A 19,999-nucleotide genomic window follows, 5' to 3' on the forward strand; every position below is an offset into this window, starting at 1 on the left:
TTGGCAAATTATACTGATCACAAAACATTTATTTACTTTCTTTCGTTTTCCTCATAAATACCCGTGTCCTCCTGCAGCGATCCTGAGGGACAACAAATATCAATAACAACACAATAAAAAGTCCGACGTGTTGTGTAAAAACTGCTATTTTTAGCACATTTCAAGTCCGACGTGTTGCTACCAGACGTACGGTGTGAGCTGAAACTGAGTGCTACAAATGAAAAAGTTGCACAGTGTCCACAGAATATATAGAAAAACAGGCTAAAATGCATTATCTTGTAGAGGCTCCGAGTCCACATGCAGAAGTGACATTTACAGGTGCTGCAGCACGGAGGATGTGGTGTTGTGGTAGGCTAAATCCATTTTACAGTATTTATACTGGACTACGTTTTCCGCCTAACGACGTGAAAAATGGTCCCACATCTTGACATTTTCTGTCTTTTTCGCACTCCACCGGGGTCCACGTTGTCCGCCATGGCTTAAGAGAAAGTTAAGTTACATTTGCTACTCGCAGTCCAGTGGGCATGTGCGTCACTTATTTCGGTCCGGGTGAAACATGAGCCTGTGCGTTTGCAAAGCCACAAATTAATTAAATATGAATTAAACGAATCCTCGAGGCAGAGAATTTGACTCGAGGATTTTTTGTACTCGAATTATTCGAGGTACTCGAGGAATCGTTTCAGCCCTACAGGCAAGACAGACAGACAGGCAGGCAGGCAGACAGGCAGAAAGACAGGCAGGCAGGCATGCAGGCAAGACAGACAGACAGGCAGGCAGGCAGACAGACAGACAGACAGACAGGCAGAAAGACAGGCAGGCAGGCATGCAGGCAAGACAGACAGACAGGCAGGCAGACAGACAGACAGACAGACAGACAGGCAGAAAGACAGGCAGGCAGGCATGCAGGCAAGACAGACAGACAGGCAGGCAGGCAGACAGACAGACAGACAGACAGGCAGAAAGGCAGGCAGGCAGGCATGCAGGCAAGACAGACAGACAGGCAGGCAGACAGACAGACAGACAGGCAGGCAGAAAGGCAGGCAGGCATGCAGGCAAGACAGACAGACAGGCAGGCAGGCAGACAGACAGACAGACAGACAGGCAGGCAGAAAGGCAGGCAGGCAGACAGACAGGCAGAAAGACAGACAGACAGGCAGAAAGACAGACAGGCAGACAGACAGACAGGCAGGCAGACAGGCAGGCAGGCAGACAGACAGACAGACAGACAGACAGACAGACAGACAGACAGAGATGAGTTCTCAGCATAAACCAGTTTTCTCTGCATGCTTCCTCTGACTCTACAGGCTCCTGGATAATTTCCATGATTTGAACAAAATGATCGGCCGGAGCTACAAGCGAGTCAGCGGCGTGACTCGTGAGCTGCTGCTGAACACTTTAGACCTGCAGCAGCCGATCATCGTGAGTAGGAACTGTTTCTTGTACAATATTTCTGCACGCACCAGAGACCCTGGCAGCTCATAAAAGTATAGATTTAGAGGAATGCTGCCGATGGAAAGCAAGCGTCACACTTTGTGATAAATGAAGATTTGGAGGGAAAACCTGCAGATTGTCTGTTTCTACAAAGTCTGATGTTTGCTTCCAGAGAGACGCCGACTGCTTCACTCAAGCAGAAGTTTTAGATGAAACCAGAATCTCACTGGGACGCATCGGCCGAGCACACAACACGCACGTTTTAGAAAACGTGTGAAAGTTTGTCAAACGGTAATAAATGGTCCCAGTCATGTTGGACCTGCCTGCAGCCCCTCACAGAGGTAAACTCGCCTTTCCTAGTCACGCCCACTCACGTAAGCCGTAGTGAGCGGGGTCCCAAGCTTCTGCACCTGACTAGGGTCCTGCGACTCTCAGGAAAGCCGCTCCCAAGGGCCGGCCTCATCCTGATGAGACCGGCTCAAACCTGGTGGCGTGTCTGATGAAAAGTCTCAACCTTGGCTCTCGTGTCTGATTTGGTTCTGGATGTTTGCAGGAAAGCCGACCTGCTTCCTGGACGTCCAACCGCCGCCTGTCCCCCGGCCTCCCCTCGGCCAATCAGCACGCTCACTACGCCGCCACCAAGCGGCGGCTGTCGTACGACTTCAACAGGAGCATGGTGGAGTGACCCTTTGCCCTCGGCGGTGCTTTAACTGGTCAGACTGGTCAGACTGGTGGTCTCCTGAAGGGCCACAGCTCAAACTGACGTTCCTCCTTTTAGCGTTCGCTGGTCCAGCTCTTGTCTGTCACACCTTCAGCAGCATCTTCCTCCCATCCCGGGTCTGAACTCGTAGCTCCAAGGTACGAGTCGGACGAACGGAGCTGAGCGGATGTTTGACTTCCTGTAATCATTCAGACACAAAACCAACATCTGGACTTCTTCTCTTCCTGTTGTCTCACCAACATCTGCACCAACGTAGTCCTGCTGAAATCCTTTAAAGCCACTCCTCGTTTCAGAAACCAAAGCAGTTTTCACTTTCACTGATGGTAAATTTAATGTTGTCAAGACGACGGATCGTTATTTTTCCTCTTAGATGAAAGATTTCAGCAGATCTGCTTCCTGTGATATTTTCATCGGACCGTTCCGGTCGGGAGCCGACGCGGGTCAGCTGCAGGAATCTGAGATGTGATACGATCTCCTGGATGAAGCGGTCCCATTCCTGGAAAAACAAATCCTGAATGAATGACAAAACAACCAGATGGTCCCTGAACTCACCATCACTACGCTCTGATTGGCTCTGGCACCACTAACGGCTCCGTCAGGTGAAATCTTAACTCGTACATTTCCAAGTTAATCAAGAGACGTAAAACAACAAACCGTGTTCTGTTGGCGGGTTTTGTGAGGTCGTTTAAAATTTGGTATTAAAGGTTAGAACACGTCACAAATTATGAGTCGGCCCACAAACCTGGAAGATCAAAAGTTAGTTTGGATATTTTAACGGTGGTTCTGGTGCCGTTAAAGAGCAAGTCAACCCCTACCAGATTCTAACTCCACTCCCACTTCATGTTTGAAAAATGCAACAAATGCTGTTGCCTGGCAGACCGAGGGGGCGGAGCTGCTAACAAATACACACACACAGAGGCATTGTGACATCATAATCTACCAGTTTACATCATAGCATACCTCTTAGCCAATAGCGGTGGCAGATTTAAATTAGAATACAGAGCAGTTTTTACCTGACAACGGCACAACACTGCCAGTTTTAGGCAGAATATTTAAATTTTAATTAAGATGCACTGAAGTGCCAAATTATTGACGGCACGTGTCTGCAGCACGATTAGACACTCGTTTCTTTAGTTTATCAGCAAAAAAAAGGTTATTTGGGGTGACTTGCTCTTTAAGCTAAAATGAGCTCCATCAAGCGGCCGACCAGAACTCTGCAGGACTGATGCTTTGTGTGTTTTCTGTTTCTTGCAGTTATTAAAGCAGCAAACGGGTTCGGATCCGGTTTAGTTCCTTTACGGGTCTTTGGTTCTGATGATTATTTTGTTTTTTTTTCTGATGCTCTGTGTTTCTCTCCCAGACGACGCGATACCAGTAACCTGTTTTTATTTCTGAAGCATGTTTCTGACACGTTGCCGTTGAACATAACAGGTTTCTGGAGACTCGAGCCGTTCGTGGCAGCTGATGATTTTCATGCAAACACTCTTCTCTGTTGCTTTAATCCAGCCGGAGCAGAACGTCAGCTGCATTCAGGCACGTTTGAAACGCCACTGAGGAGCGAATCACTGCGTCATTCTCCACATCCACTGCGCTGTGCGAACTCTGCTGTCATGTTTCCACATGCATGTGCTGTCGGTGCGTTTTAGCGACACAACGGCCGGCGGCTGCAGGAAATCCTGCAGCTGCTTCCAGTCGGAGTTCTGGTTTCACAAGCGTTCAGGCTGGAGTGAGCTCCAGCTACAGCATGTGATCTTCTGCTCTGATGTCTCTCTGACCACCCTGTCTGCCCCCCACCCCATTCACGTGCACACCACTGGCATCCGGCTGAAACGGTCACATGACATCACTGATGCACACGCAGGTTTCTGTTTGTCTCTGCTGTAAACGATCAAACATCAGTTGTGATGAAGTTCAAAAGTGTGTGCGTGCGTGCGTGCGTGCATGCGTGTGCGTGTGTGCGTGTGTGTGTGTGTGTGTGTGTGTGCGTGTGCGTGTGCGTGTGCGTGTGTGTGTGTGTGTGTGCGTGCGTGTGTGCGTGTGCGTGCGTGCGTGCGTGCATGCGTGTGCGTGCGTGTGTGCGTGTGTGCGTGCGTGTGTGCGTGTGCGTGCGTGCGTGCGTGCATGCGTGTGCGTGTGTGTGTGCGCGTGTGCGTGTGCGTGTGTGTGTGTGTGTACCATTTGTACAAAGTTCACATCCCTGAAAAGGGAGATGAGTATTTTCTGACCTGTTCACATGATGATGATGCAACTGGAGATAAATAATTTAATAAATCATGCTGAGTGTCGACTCTTCATTTGTTCTCTGTTGTCCCAAAACTCTAATCCCAGAATCTTACTTCCTGTTTACGTCACTTTGAGTCGGGGTCGTCCGTGTGGGCCCACGTTTACATGGTGGCGGTGTGACCTGCACATGCAGCACAAAATAATGTTGAACCTTAGGGTTGAAAAACTTGCAGCGTCGCTGTTGCAAAAACAACAAATTAGAAATAAAAACTGATTTATGGCCAAACCTTCATTGTTCCTGTTGTCCAGAAGCCGACTGGCTGCTCCACCAGCTGCTGGTTAGAAGGCTCTCTGTGGAAAAAACGAGCAGAACTCCAGAAGTCTGACCAACTGGATGAATCTTAAACTAAAAATAGCAGCGGAACGGTCACAAGCTCATATTTAGTCTTGGGGGCGAACCACAATCAGACTGATTCTCAGAACCAAAAGACTCTGGGACGATTGAAAGTGGGTCAGCGCAGCTTCTAAACCACATGCTGGGTTCTAGATGCTCTTAAGCATCACTCAGTTTCTTGATTAAACTGAATTAAAGTATTTTTCTATTCAAAGATCCTGTGATCAATAAAGGCCTTTGTGCTTTAGGCAGAGGTAACAACTATATCTGCTGAGTGGGAGCGGCCTCCTGCCTGCTGAGTCATGACAGAGTTAGGAGACGGACCTGATCGGTTTACACAGCACGAGTCAGACGGCCCACCCTGGGCTGTCTCCTGACCGTGGTGGAGGGGTTTGAGGGTCCCAGTGATGTGAAAGACCAAAGGTGACAGATCATCCCAGACTCTGGACCTCTCTCCCCCTGAGCCTGAGATCAGTGGACTCAGTGGTCTCCTTTAAACTGAGCCGATCAGGCTCTGGTGGGACCTTCATCACCTCCTTCTCCTTGTCCTGCTCTTCTACCTATTCCACCTTTCCCAGGATCCAACTTTTCATTTTCTCTTTCCCTGTTCTCACATTTTTTTCTCAGTGTGGCAAGATGGAGGAACGAGGGCCCGGCCGGGATCCGATGCCCAGACTCCCGGGTGAGAGTCACGCATGCTAACGAGTCAGCCAAAGGGACATCCCCCAGGCCAAGTAGCCTGGGCGCATGATCCATCGGGACACAGTGACAGGACGCTCACGCTGTCGCATCAGTTTAAACATGTTTTTAATCATTTTTGGAAATCTTTTTGTTCAGTCTTTGGTTTTTGTGAAGCACGTTGTGACTCATCTCGAGCGGCGCTGTATAGATGATTGTTGTTTTTCTTTCCTGTCTGAGGCTTTATGCCTCTGCTGAGATCACCCATGGCAAACAGCCATTAGCCTTTAAGCCCCATGAGATGTCTAAGCTGCAGCTGTTCCACACCTGCTTAGACTCTATCAAAACCTGGATGGTGGGAGCTTTCTTCAGCTGAATGAAGATAAGACTGAGATCCTCATCGGTGCCCCAGACAAGCTGGTTCCCAAAGTCAGAGACTCTCTTGGTCAGCTTGCTTCCCACACCAAACCTTCTGTCAGTAATCTTGGCGTGACCTTTGACCCAGCTCTCACCAAAGTGCCGCCTACAGACCCATTATGATGATGAACATAAATAGAAACCGTGTTCTCTCGCCCTGAAGTGGGTCACCAGTGACACCACCAAGCTTCTGTCTAGAAAGTGGACACTCAGAACCACGTTGGTTTGTATTGACTTGTGTTCAGTCGAAGCCCTCAGCTTCCTCTTTCTTCTACCCTGAATGCAGCGTTAGCACATTCTCTGCCTGTGAAGTGAATGATGCGACTGAATCACTCTGGTCGTGTCTCAACAACTTGTCCCTTTAGCCTCCAGACCTGCCAGATCCTCTCAGTCGCACCCTTGGCTAAATGATACCCTCCAGTCTCTACGCACCAATCTTAGAGCTGCGGAACAGAAATGGCGCAAAATGAAAGATCCTGCTGATCTATCGAAATTCCAGGCATTACTATCCTCATTCTCTGCCAGCATCACTGATGGAAAGAAAGACTTCTACAGACAAAATTCTCAGCTCTTCTGAAACTCGGAAACTATTTTCGACAATTAAAACTCTACTTGACCCTCCACCTCCTACCAACCAGACACCTTTGCCTCATTCTGCACTGAGAAAGTGGCAGCTATAAGCAGTTTACTGAACTAGCCACTCCTGAACTTTCGTTACTACAAAGTGTTTCTAGACCGACCATCAGAAGCCCTACTGCATCATTTTCTTCATTTACCCCTCTCACTGAGAACTGTGTCCAAGCTTCTCACGTGCAGCCGCCCTACTACATGCCCACTCGACCCCATTCCGACTAAGCTGCTCCAAGCTATTGCTCCTACAGTAGCCGCAGCATTCACACATGATAAAGGCTTCACTAACATACATGTGTAACATTTCCCACCTCTCTCAAGCATGCTCAGGTTAAACCAATGCTAAAAAAAAGTCCCTTCCTCCATATCATGTGGAGAACTACCGACCTATCTCTCCTCCTGTTTATGTCTAACATTTCAAAAGGGCAACCTTCAAGCAGATCACAGGACACCTCTCACAAAACGGTCTGCTTGACCCTTACCAATCTGGGTTCACAAAGGGCCACTCCACTAAACCGGTTCTGTTAGCAGTGACAGAATCCTTCAAAGAAGCTAGAGTGACGGCCAAATCCTCAGTGCTTATCCTGCTTGATCAATCTGCTGCATTTGACACTGTCAGCCATGGCTTCCTTTTGTCAATGCTCTCTGACATGGGCATCAAAGGGAAAGCACACTCCTGGTTTGAATCGTACCTGACAGGGACGATCTTTCAGTGTGTCTTGGCTCGGACAATCTTCTGCTGTTCACCATCTTGCCACAGGAGTCCCCCAGGGCTCTGTACTAGGACCTCTTCTCTTTGCCATATATGCCACCTTACTGGGTGAGACCATTTGATCGCATAGCTTCTCCTACCACTGCTATGCCGACAACACCCAGTTCTATCTGTCATTCCCGCCAGATGACCTCACAGTCTCTGCACAAATCTCAGACCGTCTCTCTGGCATATCAAAATGGATGAAATCCCACCATCTCCAACTCAACCTCTCTAAAACTGAACTGCTTGTCATCCCAGCAAAACCATCCATACAGCACAATATCTCAATCCAAAATGACTTCCTATCTCTGGCTCCTTGGTTGAGTTCCGGACAGGGAGGGGGGGAGCAGGAGGGGACCGGGGGACGCTGTGCGCACCTAGATAGCTCGCTCCTGTAGCATGCGGCGAACCATGGCAGCTCGCCTCCTACGGTACCGCCTAGACGCGTGACGGAGCGCTTCACACCGCTTCCGTGATTCCTTTAACCATTGAGCTTCATCATCCAGGTCTCTTATGCATCTTTGTGTGTGCAGAATTATGCTTAACATAAGTCTGATCCCAACCCCCACCCCCCCACCCCCACCCCCCGACAACTGGAACTTTTCCCTGCTGTGGGAAGGCAGCCGAAAGGACAAGTTCAGGTAAAAAAGTGGTGTGTCTGAAAACACAGTTCTGGTTAAAAACCAGACTGAATTGTCCGCACATATTCCAGAATGTCTATCTGAAAAGGGTTTAAGATTGATTACGCTGCCTCACTGTCACCTATTGGCTGAATAGTGTTTGTTGTTAGCCTCAAGGGCAGCCCGCTGGCTTGATTATCACCTGTAAGTCACTTAGGACTAAAGTGTCTGCTAAATACATGAACATAAACATAACACGTTGTGCAAATCTTGGCTGGCATGCTCTTTTCCGCACAACACCTGCTAAATTGTGCCCCACTCAAAAAATAAATGAAACCCACCAGCCACCACTGCTCACAAGTATTGACTTGGGCATTTTTGACACATAACCTAAGGCTGTGGTTGGCACTAAATGCACTATAAATTATTACTGTGTGCTTTTTCAGCAAGAATTGTTAATGTTATACATGTTCATGCAGTTGGTGCAGTGACATTTTAGATGTTTGTGTGTCCCTTTGTTGTCTTTTTCTGTAGGTCTTGAAACAGATTCTTGTACATCCTGTTAACTTTTCTGACCCCCCCCCCCCCCATCTCTGTATTCATTAGGATTTTAAAACAACTGAAAATATTCCTAATAAAGTTTTGATGTCAGGCGAGGCATTAAAGCTGAAGCTATACTGCGCTACCTGTGAGGATGAAACTGTCTTCAGCACTCAGACATCCATTCTGATTGCTGATTAAGATGATCAATAAGTAGTATAAACAAATCACATTAATCCCTGTCCTGGTCTTCCTCATGACAAAAAACAAGTTGCAGACATTGCCAGAATTCACCCACTAGATTTATGACACTGTGTGATAAAAAGCACTTCACTTTACACTGTAGCTGATATATATTTAATAAAGTCCAGATCCCCACTAGTTTTTGTCCGAGGCGGGTCGCTGGGTTCAGAAGCTACTCACATGCCAAGATGAGACAAGATATCGCACAACGGCAAAGCTCATCATACTAAGTAAATAACGTGATTTTAACATACGTAATCCTACATTGGAACGATGTTATTGCAAAGAATGATCTCGCATTTCACTACATGGTGAAATATCTATCCATCCATTAGGATTATCAATAGAAGCACATCACACGTATCCCTGTCCCTGCTAATCTTACCAGTAAAAACATGTTTGCTGCAAATCCAAAGATACTTTGAGAGCTGCCAGTCCGTTTGATTGACCGCTGCAGTTTATATCCGTCCTCAGTTTCCATCAGTCATTTAAAAACGAGTTGACTTTCATGTTTGTTAGTGCAACCAACCGCGCAGCAAGCGGTTACCATTTTACTGTGAAATCAGCTAAATAAAAGCGATAAATGGCTACAAACAGACTTGTTTTCACTAGCTTCAACGTGTGTAAACGGTCTTCCATCATGGCAAAGTGGGTGGTCCCATGAGTGCACGTCACCTGCACAGGTGCCAGTGCCCCACCTGGGCCACCCCATTTTAAAAGGCCTGGACACGCCACTGTTACTTCTTTATCAGAAACCCCCATCCCAACTTTATTCTGAAAACCCTACAATTTTATTCTGAAAATAATCTTCCGAATAGTTTTCCCGACACTTCGTCTCAAACCCCATCATGTCTTTGTTGTTTCCTCCGACGTGGCAGGAGCGGAGATGGAGTGCGCTGAAAGTTTTTCTGCAGGACCAGGATGCACCTCTCCAGGCTGGACACACCCTCCTGCTGATGTGAGGAGGAGGAGGAGGAGGAGGAGACAAAAAGGAGGTGTTGAGCTCCTCAGCGGTTTCCACACAGAGAGAGGAGCAGGAGGAAGCGGAGCGGCTCCGGGCCTCCACAGCGACATGCACTCTGTAGGCAAGTCGTGGCTGCTGCTCACCGGTTTCGTGCTCTTCTACATCATCTACCTGCTGTTCGGAGCGCTGGTCTTCTCCAGCATCGAGCGGCCGGTGGAGGACAAGCTGCGACGCGACATGGAGCTGCTGAAGGAGGACTTTCTGAACCAGAGCTGCGTCAGCGCCGCGTCTCTGGAGCGCTTTCTGAACCAGGTCCTGTCGGCCAACAAGTACGGAGTGTCCGTCCTCAAGAACTCCTCCGACAAGTCCAACTGGGACCTGTCGTCCTCCATGTTCTTCGCCAACACCCTGGTCACCACTGTAGGTGAGTCCATCTCCGAGTCACACCTGGGGGGCGCGTAGCGCGCGACGCGGAGCCGACAGAGACGCGAACACAAAGTTCTGCTAAACGTCTGTCAGCTGAGATTTCACACCAAGAACAACATTTTCACTTCATAAAAGTGGTTTATTGTTTTCCCACCATGTCCTAAAACGACACAGCCGAGTAACAGCTGTGGAGCTGCATCTCCAGTGAACAGATGTTTCACTTCCGGTTTCCTGCTTTACGTTTAAAACTCCGAACACCCACACGGTGGTTTCCGGTAATCAATCACCCGTCTGTGCGCCGCTCAGGTTCACACCGACGGTGGCTTCGCGCTCACAGGGTGTATTACGGTAATAGTGAGGGGCAGAAACCTGGTGTGGCATCAGGAGGTGTTCCAGTGGCGTGTCCAGATCTTTTAAAATGGGGTGGCCCAGGTGAGGCACAACTTTGTGCATGGGTGGCACCAATGGTTATGCTTTTTTGTTTTACCCCCAAGCCTTTCGTGGACAATGAAAAGCCGTGTGGTGGCACCTGGGGTGGCCAATCAGATTCCGAGGGTGGCATGTGCTACCCCAGGCCACTCCCTGGACACGCCCCTGAGGTGTTCTAAGTCTAACCAGTACCTGTGCAATGTGCTACCGGTCACTGGTATAATGGCCTTCTTCTCTTTTAGATTAGAGCTTCTATCATTTATATTTCATTTTCACACTTCTGTTTCTATCTCTCGTGCTTTAGCGTGTCATGTTGTGTTTCAGGTCATCTGTACCACGTTACCATGTCATCTGTACCGCGTTACCATGTCATCTGTACCGCGTTACCATGTCATCTGTACCGCGTTACCATGTCATCTGTACCGCGTTACCATGTCATCTGTACCGCGTTACCATGTCATCTGTACTGCGTTACCATGTCATCTGTACCACGTTACCATGTCATCTGTACCGCGTTACCATGTCATCTGTACCGCGTTACCATGTCATCTGTACCGCGTTACCATGTCAGGAAGACTTGACTTGGCTTCAGGGTTTGTGAGGAACAAACGTTTGATCGTGACACAAACTCATTAATGGGACAGAATGTCCTTCTGTAGTTAGTCTGGGGATTTGGTAGTGAGGATGTCCAAACACTGAGCTGGTGCTGTGCTGTGTGGGGCATAGGTCCTATGGACCAGTTTACCCAGTGAGCAAACTGGTGTGCTCCATGATTAGAGGTCAGGGTTGCAGGTCCTATGGGTGTTTCTCAATGTCCAGGTGCCTGGCCTGGCAGGGCGATGTCTGGCGAGGCCAGGCAGTTGGCCACAGAGCTGCCTGATTTTATTTAAAGAAATGTTTACATCGGCCTTTAAAAATAATTTTGGCCGAGATAAAAAAATGTAAGATCGACCGACTAGATCGGTCGGCCTCGAGTCTTGAGATGATTTTCAAAAATAAAATAAAAATGTCAACTATTTCTGAAGCTCGATTTCTGCCATAAGCTCAACTCAACCAATTATATAAAAGTGGGACAGCAGCAGCTCAGAAGGTGGGGTCCTCTAATAACCAGAAGGTTGCAGGTTCCATCCCAGGTCCAACCAGAGAATTCTGCTGTTGTGTCCTTGGGCAAGACGCTCAACCCGCCTTTGCTTGCTGGTGGTGGTCGGAGGGACCGGTGGCGCCTGTGCTCGGCAGCCTCGCCTCTGTCAGAGCGCCCCAGGGCAGCTGTGGCTACATCGTAGCTCCTCCCTACTAGCGTGTGAATGGCTGATTGTGTTGTGAAGCACCTTGGGGGGTCATTGAACCCTTAAAAGCCACTATACAAGTTTTGTGTTATCACATCTGATATCTGGTGTTGTGTGTCTTGAAAATGGCTATTTTGTGGGTCTGAAGCTGAAAGTTTGCGGACCGCTGCTCTAGGGTTCCTATCAGCATGTTTTTGTTGTTGCTCTGCTCACCACATAGCCGATTCAGTGGTTATGTGAACTGTTCAGCAGCTTATCAGGCTCTGGATGGTGGCCCTGGAGGACCACTAGGGTTTCTGATCCTGCATCCCAGCCAGCACATGCAGGACTTGTACTTTTACAGTAAAATCAGGAATTGTGCCGTGGCTGACCGTTGAATAAGTGGGGCAGGTTGTCTCCAGAAGCCTTTTTTATTTATTTTTCAGGATTAGTTCTTTTAGAGGAATGAATTTCCCACATTCAGAAGACTCAAACCAGCTTCTTTACTGAAGCTGTGTGTTATCTTTCTAACGACTGACGTGATAAAACGTTAAGTAATGCGAAGTCGCATGTGAAGCAGAACAGGAGAGACCTTTGTCTGTACGGGGAGCTTTCCCAGCGCTGCTGTTGAGTTATGACCGATGTGGTCCGTATCATTTCTGGAGGATCCAGGAGGTCAGATGATCCAGCTGGTTGTAAACAAACCACCCAGCTGGAAGTGAAACTGTAAGGAAAACAAGTCTCTGTTATCTTCACCGTGGAAACATCTTCATGTTTCTGTAGATGAGAGTTTGCACCTTCATTTATTCGTTATTCTTTGTTGCTTCTGCATCTTAACTAATAAATGACAGATTTAGTCTCCGACCAAGAAGATCTTAGGAACATGCATAAAGAACCGCGAAGATCTTACGACTGAGGGGAATTCTGCTGTGATGTTTGTTCTAGTCAAATATTGATCTCTTCAGGTGAAAACGGCTGCTAGACACGCTTCTTAAAAGTGACTCACTGATGTTATCATGGACTTCCCTCTGATTGGCTGTGATGTCACATCCCTGTGTCACTTTTATGGCTCCAAAATAAACATTTGGAATCGGTGACGGTACACCAGTTATGATCTAAAAAGAAACTGATGAAGGGTTGGGTCATTAGGTTTTTAAAGGGGGACTAAGAAAGAAAGGCACTTTTGGCTTGTTTTTAGCACCCACTAGTGTTCGTTTAGTAGAACCAAAAACAAAACATAGCTTCTCGCTGTGCGTTCCTCCAACACATTCTCACACCCAAAGCGTCGAATAATAACGCGTGTGACCAAGCGTCAAAATATGACGATCAGGGTGTCCCAGTGCGCCCTCTCCCGACGCGCTGGGACACCCTAATCGTCATATTTTGACGCTTGGTCACACGCGTTATTCGACGCTTTGGGTGTGAGAATGTGTTGGTTCCTCTTTTAACGCCTTAATCTAACAGTTGAAATGTCTCCTAGTTTCCACAGTTTGGAGGTTTTCTGAACCAGAAAGTTTCTCCAATTATACATTCTGTCTAGTTTGGGAATGTCATGGAATCTCCCAGGAGGAGCTGGAGTGGGAGTCTGGGTTTCCCTTCTGGATCAGTTTCCTCCACATCCTAACCCAAGCTCTATGATGATCTTCTTTATTTTTATGTCACTTTAAGGAACTTTTTCAAACAGCTCACAGAAGCAGATAATTCCTGAATCCTAACACTAACGGAAAACACATTGATGGGATTTTATTCCTGTTCAGTAGGGATGTGTATTGGTGAAATTATGGCGATACGTGTCATTAACCAGGGGAGACGATACGATATATCACAATATATTGCGATACATTCAGTCAGACAATATTAGCGATTAGATTTTTTTTTAGACTGAAGTTATTGTAGGAAAATTCAATAAGCAGTCCAAACTGATGCGTAACATGTTTAAAACGAGGCATCTGAACCATAACAGAGGGATTAACATTTCAATGGTGGAAACAAAACCCATTGCACACTCCTGTCAACTAGTGGTTGGCGTTCGAATTGCACGAAAAAAGAAAATGCACAAATGTTTGCATGTAAATTCTTCCAAAAAGTCGATACACGGCTTTTGAATATCAATATAATATTGCAGGAAAAAATACCACAATATATTGCGATATCGATATTTTTGATACACAGCTTTTAAATATCGATATATCGCTGGAAAACATAATTGCGATATATTGCCACAATCAATATTTTCTTACATCCCTAATCAGGGTTTCCCCACCAGGCTAAGCGTCATGCCCCGCCCCCCTCCCCAACCCTACCGTGTCCGCTGACACGAATGGCGCAATGAAACTAGAGCCCTCCATCAGCTGATACTGGTGAGAAACAGCAGTGGAACGTGTGCAGCCCCCCCAACCTCGCTCTCACGGAGGAGCACTCCGTCCCCGACAGAGCAAACGAACCCCCCAGCCACCCCACCCCACCACCCCGACGGCCGAAGCTGCCAGGCCTAACTCATTTTCTGGGGGAAACCCTGCCTAATGGTCAGAGTGTCCGTAGGTATTAAAGATCCACATGGCCACACAAAGGGATGCAAAAGGTGAGATTTGCATAATATGTTTATTTAAAGAACATGAAGTCATTCTGGTTGCTACAATCCTAAAGGATGAAGCACCTCTGGTCCAAGCTGAAGACGGTTTGTTTTTAAAACACACATTCCGCACTTAGAAGTTAAATGTGTTGAGTGATGGGATCCATTAGCATGCATGTGATTGGCTGGGCAGAAGGTCACGACCCTTGCTGAAGGTTTGATCTTCTGGACGAACGACGTCTGTGACATGTACGGGAGAAAATTCCATCATCATTCACACCTGAACTGATGAGAATATGTCACCTGGTAAAAATAATAACCCGTGTGTTCTTCTGTAAGTTTACATTCGACCACAGCCAGGGTTAGTCTAGCTTCCCTCTTCCCTAAAGAACAAACAAACCTAAATTCTCGTGTTTTTCTCTTAAATGTAAATGTTTCAATATAAAACTCTGTCATTGGAGTCCCTTTCACCTCTGGGATAACGTTTATCTGATTTACCTTAAAGGTGCGTAGTGCAACAAAGACATCCTATGGTCAAATTTGAGATGTGATGAGTAGCATTGTTGGCTCAATTTTAGCCCCTAGTCTGCTTCACATGAGGCTTCTTAGAGGAACAAGAAATAACTTCTGGGTCGCTACTGGCTTCTTGCCAGCTCTTTAAACAACTCTGGAGCTTTTTGCCTGCTGGTGTCGGACTGCAGATGGCTGCGATGCCGCGTTAGCTCAGCACCTCTGGTCCCACAGGCTTATAAACCGTAACTTAGTCCCTGTTTACTGTTTTAAAGGAGATAAACTGACAAACCCCCAGTCGACTGAGAATGAAATCCTCTCAATGTAACCTTCCTTCCAACGTGACTTCAGACTGTTTTGTGCTGTTTTCACTGTAGAAGACAGACACATTGCTCCTTTACCAAAAGTCACAGTTTAGCAGTTATTCTGCCTTTTTCTGAATCGGACAAAACTTCCACTGAATCGTCAACGTTCTCGGGAAGTTTTTTGGGGGAAACGATGAACGGTTTGTTTAAAAGTTGCAGGAAAATTTGGTCATGGTTTTCGTAAAGAGCAAGAGCAATTACTGGTACTATTGTGAACCTCCAAGATGGAATTAAAATTATTTCAATTCAAATTCAGTTCAAAGCTTTATTAAGCGCCTTCCCTGTCAGGGAGCCCAAGGCGCAGTACACAGAAAAAAGAAATGTAAATCACAATGAATGAATAGATAATAAAAGCAATTAAAATAGTGCAAAGAGGGTAAAACGTTGAAGTAGAAACAAATGGATAAAACCAGGGAGACAGGGACCAATAAAAACGGAATAACACCAACATAAAAGAGGGCCGACCTCAAACACGTTCAGGGAACAGCAAGCGGAAGAAGCAGGTTTTCAGGCCACGCTTAAAAACAGGCAGAGATAATTGACATCAGTTATAAGTATGTAATGAATGAGTGGCTGTGGGACATCTGAGACATTTATCTCTAACTCTTAACTGAGATACTTTATTACAGACTCGAGGTCTAGTTTACATTAAACGTTTACAGTATAAAAATGATCCACATAAAACACGATATAAACCTATTTGTGTGTTAACAGCCAGCTGCACCAGTGTTTCTGAAGGTTAGACTGGTAGAGAATGGCACAAGTTAATAAATATATATAATTCTCAAAACCGATCGAAGGGAGTTAACTTGTAAATATTTATCTTTTGTGCTCATATCTGCAGGTTATGGTCACCCAACACCTCTGTCTGATGCTGGGAAAGTGTTCGCCATCGTCTACGCCCTGATAGGCGTTCCCTTCACCATGCTGGTGCTCACCGCCTGCGTGCAGAGGATCATGCACCCTCTGGTCCTCGCTCCTGTTGGCGTCCTGCAGCGCTCGGGCTTGAAGCCCCAGTCGGCCACTGCTGTGCACTTCCTGCTGCTGCTGCTTGCCGTGGTGCTCAGCTTCTTCGTGGCGCCGGCGGCCGTGTTCAGCCTGGTGGAGGTGTCATGGACGTTCTTGGATGGCATCTATTTCTGTTTCATCTCTCTGTGCACTATTGGACTGGGGGATTTTGTTCCTGCGAACCAGCCTGGACAGAGGTACCGAGTGCTGTATCAGGTTGCTGTAATGGGTGAGTGTCTTCGTCACATCACCGTGTGATTAATGCACAAGTTTAACGGAGCAGGAGTTTGTAAACCGTCTGGTGTGGGAGACTGGACAGCTCTTTCAATATCACGATAATGTAACACGATTGCGTGCGTAGCTGGAATATTCATCGGAAAATTTAGGGAATGCCGCAGTATAACTCATCCTATTAGAGCGTGATGGTATTCCCAGAGTACTAGTTTATCAGGATTGGTGTTTCTCAACTGTTTTCCATCATTTTGAAAAAACATTTTCATACTTTGATTAATAATGGTGAGAAAGTAGAACTCGTCGGTTTTGTCTCTTGCACACATGCAGCCTGTATGACATCAAAAAGACATAAAATAAGAAGTTATGGGCAAATATTGGTATTTTAAAGACTAAAGGGGAAAAATGTAAACAATTAAACAACATAATTACAAAATAACACATTTTAGGCTAAATTTAGACACAAACTGAGGACAATATTTTCCTGATATACAGGGTTTATTTAATTGTGTGAAAATGTAACACGTTTTAAAAAAAGCTGCGATAATACCGAAAACTGTGATAATTTTGGTCACAATAACCGAGAAGTTAAATTTTCACACCGTGACAACCCTAACACACACACACACACACACATCTGGTGCGTTTGGATTGATACACTTGTGGTGACTTGTCATTGACTTCCATTAATTTTAGTGGCTGGATTTTGCCTAACCCATACCCTAATTATAACCAGTACTGGTCCATTCCTAACCTTAACCCTAACTCAGTTAATTCACACCTCTAAAACCAACCTTTAGGGGGGGTTCCATTGTGGGGACCAGGCAAATGTCCACACAATTTCAAAATGTTCTTATGTTGTAGGTTAAACCTGAAGATTTGTCTCCAGAATGTAATACAAAGTACACACACACACACACACACAAACACACACACACACAGTGGCGGTTCTACATGGAATTACTCCCCGGGCGAGGCCCCTTTTGAGCCCCCCCCCCCACCACCACCTTTCTTTTTTATTTTTTACTCAGCGCTTGTGCACCCCTTTTGTGTCATGAAAAAATGCCGCCCCGGGCAACTGCCCTGTCTGCCCGTGCCTAAAACTGCTACTATACAGCCCGCTGTGTGTGACACACACACACACACACACACACACACACACACACACATACACAGCGGGCTGTATACTCGCTGAGGCATTGCATTTTTTCTGCGCAACAGGGACATTTTCGGATAGAGAGGGCACACGGAATACACAATTACCGGAAAGCGTCCTTTCAAAATAAGACGGGCTGAAATTGGTCTCTGGCGTTAACGACAGTTATCCTTGTTTGAATGCGGTGAAACGACCAGCTGCCCCTCCGTGCTGTGAACCTGTTCCCAGCTTCAGACGACCATGTGAGCAACGTTACTTCAGAAGCTGACAGCCCAGATGAAGCCATCCGAGATCTGTGGCGTCTGCTGCAAGGCAGCGGAGTCCCGGGAACAACAACACCATGGCAACGCTTCTGGCCTCAGAGACAACCACGTTTCTTTTAATTATACGTATTAAAAACACCAGGTTTAGATGAACAAACAACCTATAAAACATCTGCAGGTTCATTTTATGGATTTATTTTTTAATTATTTGATGCAGATTTTTTTCCTTTTTAAGTTGGAGACAAAATTTTAAGTTCCTTTTAGTCCCTTAATGCTGCCAGAAGAACAGAATAATGATGCTGACTGCTGCGGTCAGTGAGAAACTAGCTCTGACTGTAATTACCAGCTGATTTTTACCGTGGTCCGGTGTTTAAACTTTACCTCGTGCATTGGCAAGTCTTCTTGTTTTATCTTTAAAAACAAAAATGGCATACACTAATTTAAATGCTGTGTCACTCCTTTTCTTTTGCAAAGTGGCCAGGAACTTTTAGGATCCGGTTTTTTTGTCATCCTACAGGCAGCAAAAGATTTAAAATTAACCTCCAGTTTCTGCAGGTTTTCTGGAGGATCGAAGATTCTTATTGTTTCTGCCAAAACTATTTATGTGGAATTATTTTTAAAATACATTTTAACAAAAGTTGTTCAGGTGGCTGTACCTGGATCAGGTGATCGTGTGTTCCAGTACTGGACTGGACTGGCGTTTATCAGAATCCTCTGGTATTTTTTCTTCTTTACGTTAAATTTTAACATGATAAAAAAATCTTTATTTTCCTACTGTGGCATCTTATTGACCGTTAAGTTCACGTGTTAGACTGCTGCCTCGAGTCTCTCGGCCCTCACTAATGCTGCTGAAGAGTAAATATTTTTGGAAGGTATTTGGAGTTTGAACAGTCAAAGTCCTCGAATTCATCAGCTGCGCCGACCGGATGGACAGACTAGTACTAGTACAGCATGACCGAATTTAAACTGTTATCTGACTTTTATTCAAATCTTATCATTGTAAACCCTTCTAGGTGCTGAATGAGCGGTTGTGAGGGACACTTGGTGCAGAAATGTGGTGGTTAACAGCTTTTCGTTAAGATGAACAAAAGGATGATGGCAGAAAAACAAAAATATGCAGCTTTAGCTTAAGACCTGGACATTTCTATTGCTTCTTGAAGTTGAACTGTGGAAGGCAGAAAGTGCCACAATACCATAAATGAGCTAATGAATATAATGAATATGTCCTCACATACGGTAATTTGTTTAAGTGTATAATAATGTTTATAACTTATTACATATTATATAGTAGAATTGTCGTTTATTTTCATTATTTCATGGTCTGACTTTATTGAGGGCCAAAGGTGCTGCAGTAGGCTAAATGCATAAAAGAAGTGACCATGGCAGTTTGGAAATCAAATGAGCTTAAAGTGGGCAGATCGTGGAAAATTCACTTTTGGAGCTTTTTACCATGTGATGTTATTTCCTCGTGAAAAATTCCCCCAAACCCATTTTTGCACTCGTGCACTTTCTGTTTATTTGTTTATTTTCGGAAAGGCTGCAGACACAAGAATGGAAACGTTAGGTTATGCATATTGTTCCCTGAAGAAGAGGAACGACGTTCAACGAAGGTATTATGGGACATCACTCTCTCGTGTGGCCTGGCTGAAGATGCATTTAGTCACGCCTGTAAAGGCAAATGAGCGTGACGCTGGGTGGTGGCCCCACCCTCCACCTACAAGCCCCCAGCATCACCGAGCTAGGCTGCGAAGGGGGCAGCCCTGCGTTGTACCTCGTTCCTCTCCTTCAGGGAACAGTGGTTATAACCTAACGTTCCCTTTCAGTCGATTCACTCGGTACAACGAAGGTACCAGGGTTTTTCCTGGCTCAAACTGAGGCAGAGGTGGTACCATCCTGACCGTGCGCCAGCACATGCGTACTCTGTGCATTCAACTGCCTCACTTTCATAAAGGCTAAATATTATAAAAGTCTCAATAATATACATTAGATTGGTGTTTAGTTCCTTTTTCCATCTGATCTTTATAGTTAAAATATGTTTAAATACTTGACCTAATTTCAGTAACATTTTAGGTTTGTATAAATAACTCATCTTAGTCTAAATAACACAAATATATCCAGTAAATTATAATGCATTTTTTAACATGCATTTGTGTTGGAAA

General features: G+C 45.9%; 1 protein-coding gene across 4 annotated transcripts in view; it reads left to right on the plus strand.

Annotated features, from left to right (window-relative positions):
• Positions 1 to 19,999, plus strand: part of si:ch211-14c7.2 (potassium channel subfamily K member 6) — a 33,591-nt gene that overhangs the window by 9,549 nt on the left and 4,043 nt on the right. Inside the window, exons 2-4 of one of the 4 annotated variants that reach the window (XM_070543715.1) lie at positions 1,305 to 1,419; positions 9,530 to 10,039; positions 16,027 to 16,419. In XM_070543715.1, the coding sequence (XP_070399816.1) occupies positions 9,538 to 10,039; positions 16,027 to 16,419 (895 nt within the window). In that variant the 5' untranslated portion in view covers positions 1,305 to 1,419; positions 9,530 to 9,537. Of the gene's footprint in view, positions 1 to 1,304; positions 1,420 to 1,603; positions 4,440 to 9,529; positions 10,040 to 16,026; positions 16,420 to 19,999 lie in introns of those variants that run through there. The other 3 variants (XM_070543714.1, XM_054743337.2, XM_015950705.3) reach the window with 3 other exon arrangements.

This window comes from Nothobranchius furzeri, chromosome 13 (assembly GCF_043380555.1).
Source record: "Nothobranchius furzeri strain GRZ-AD chromosome 13, NfurGRZ-RIMD1, whole genome shotgun sequence".
Lineage (NCBI taxonomy): Eukaryota > Metazoa > Chordata > Actinopteri > Cyprinodontiformes > Nothobranchiidae > Nothobranchius > Nothobranchius furzeri.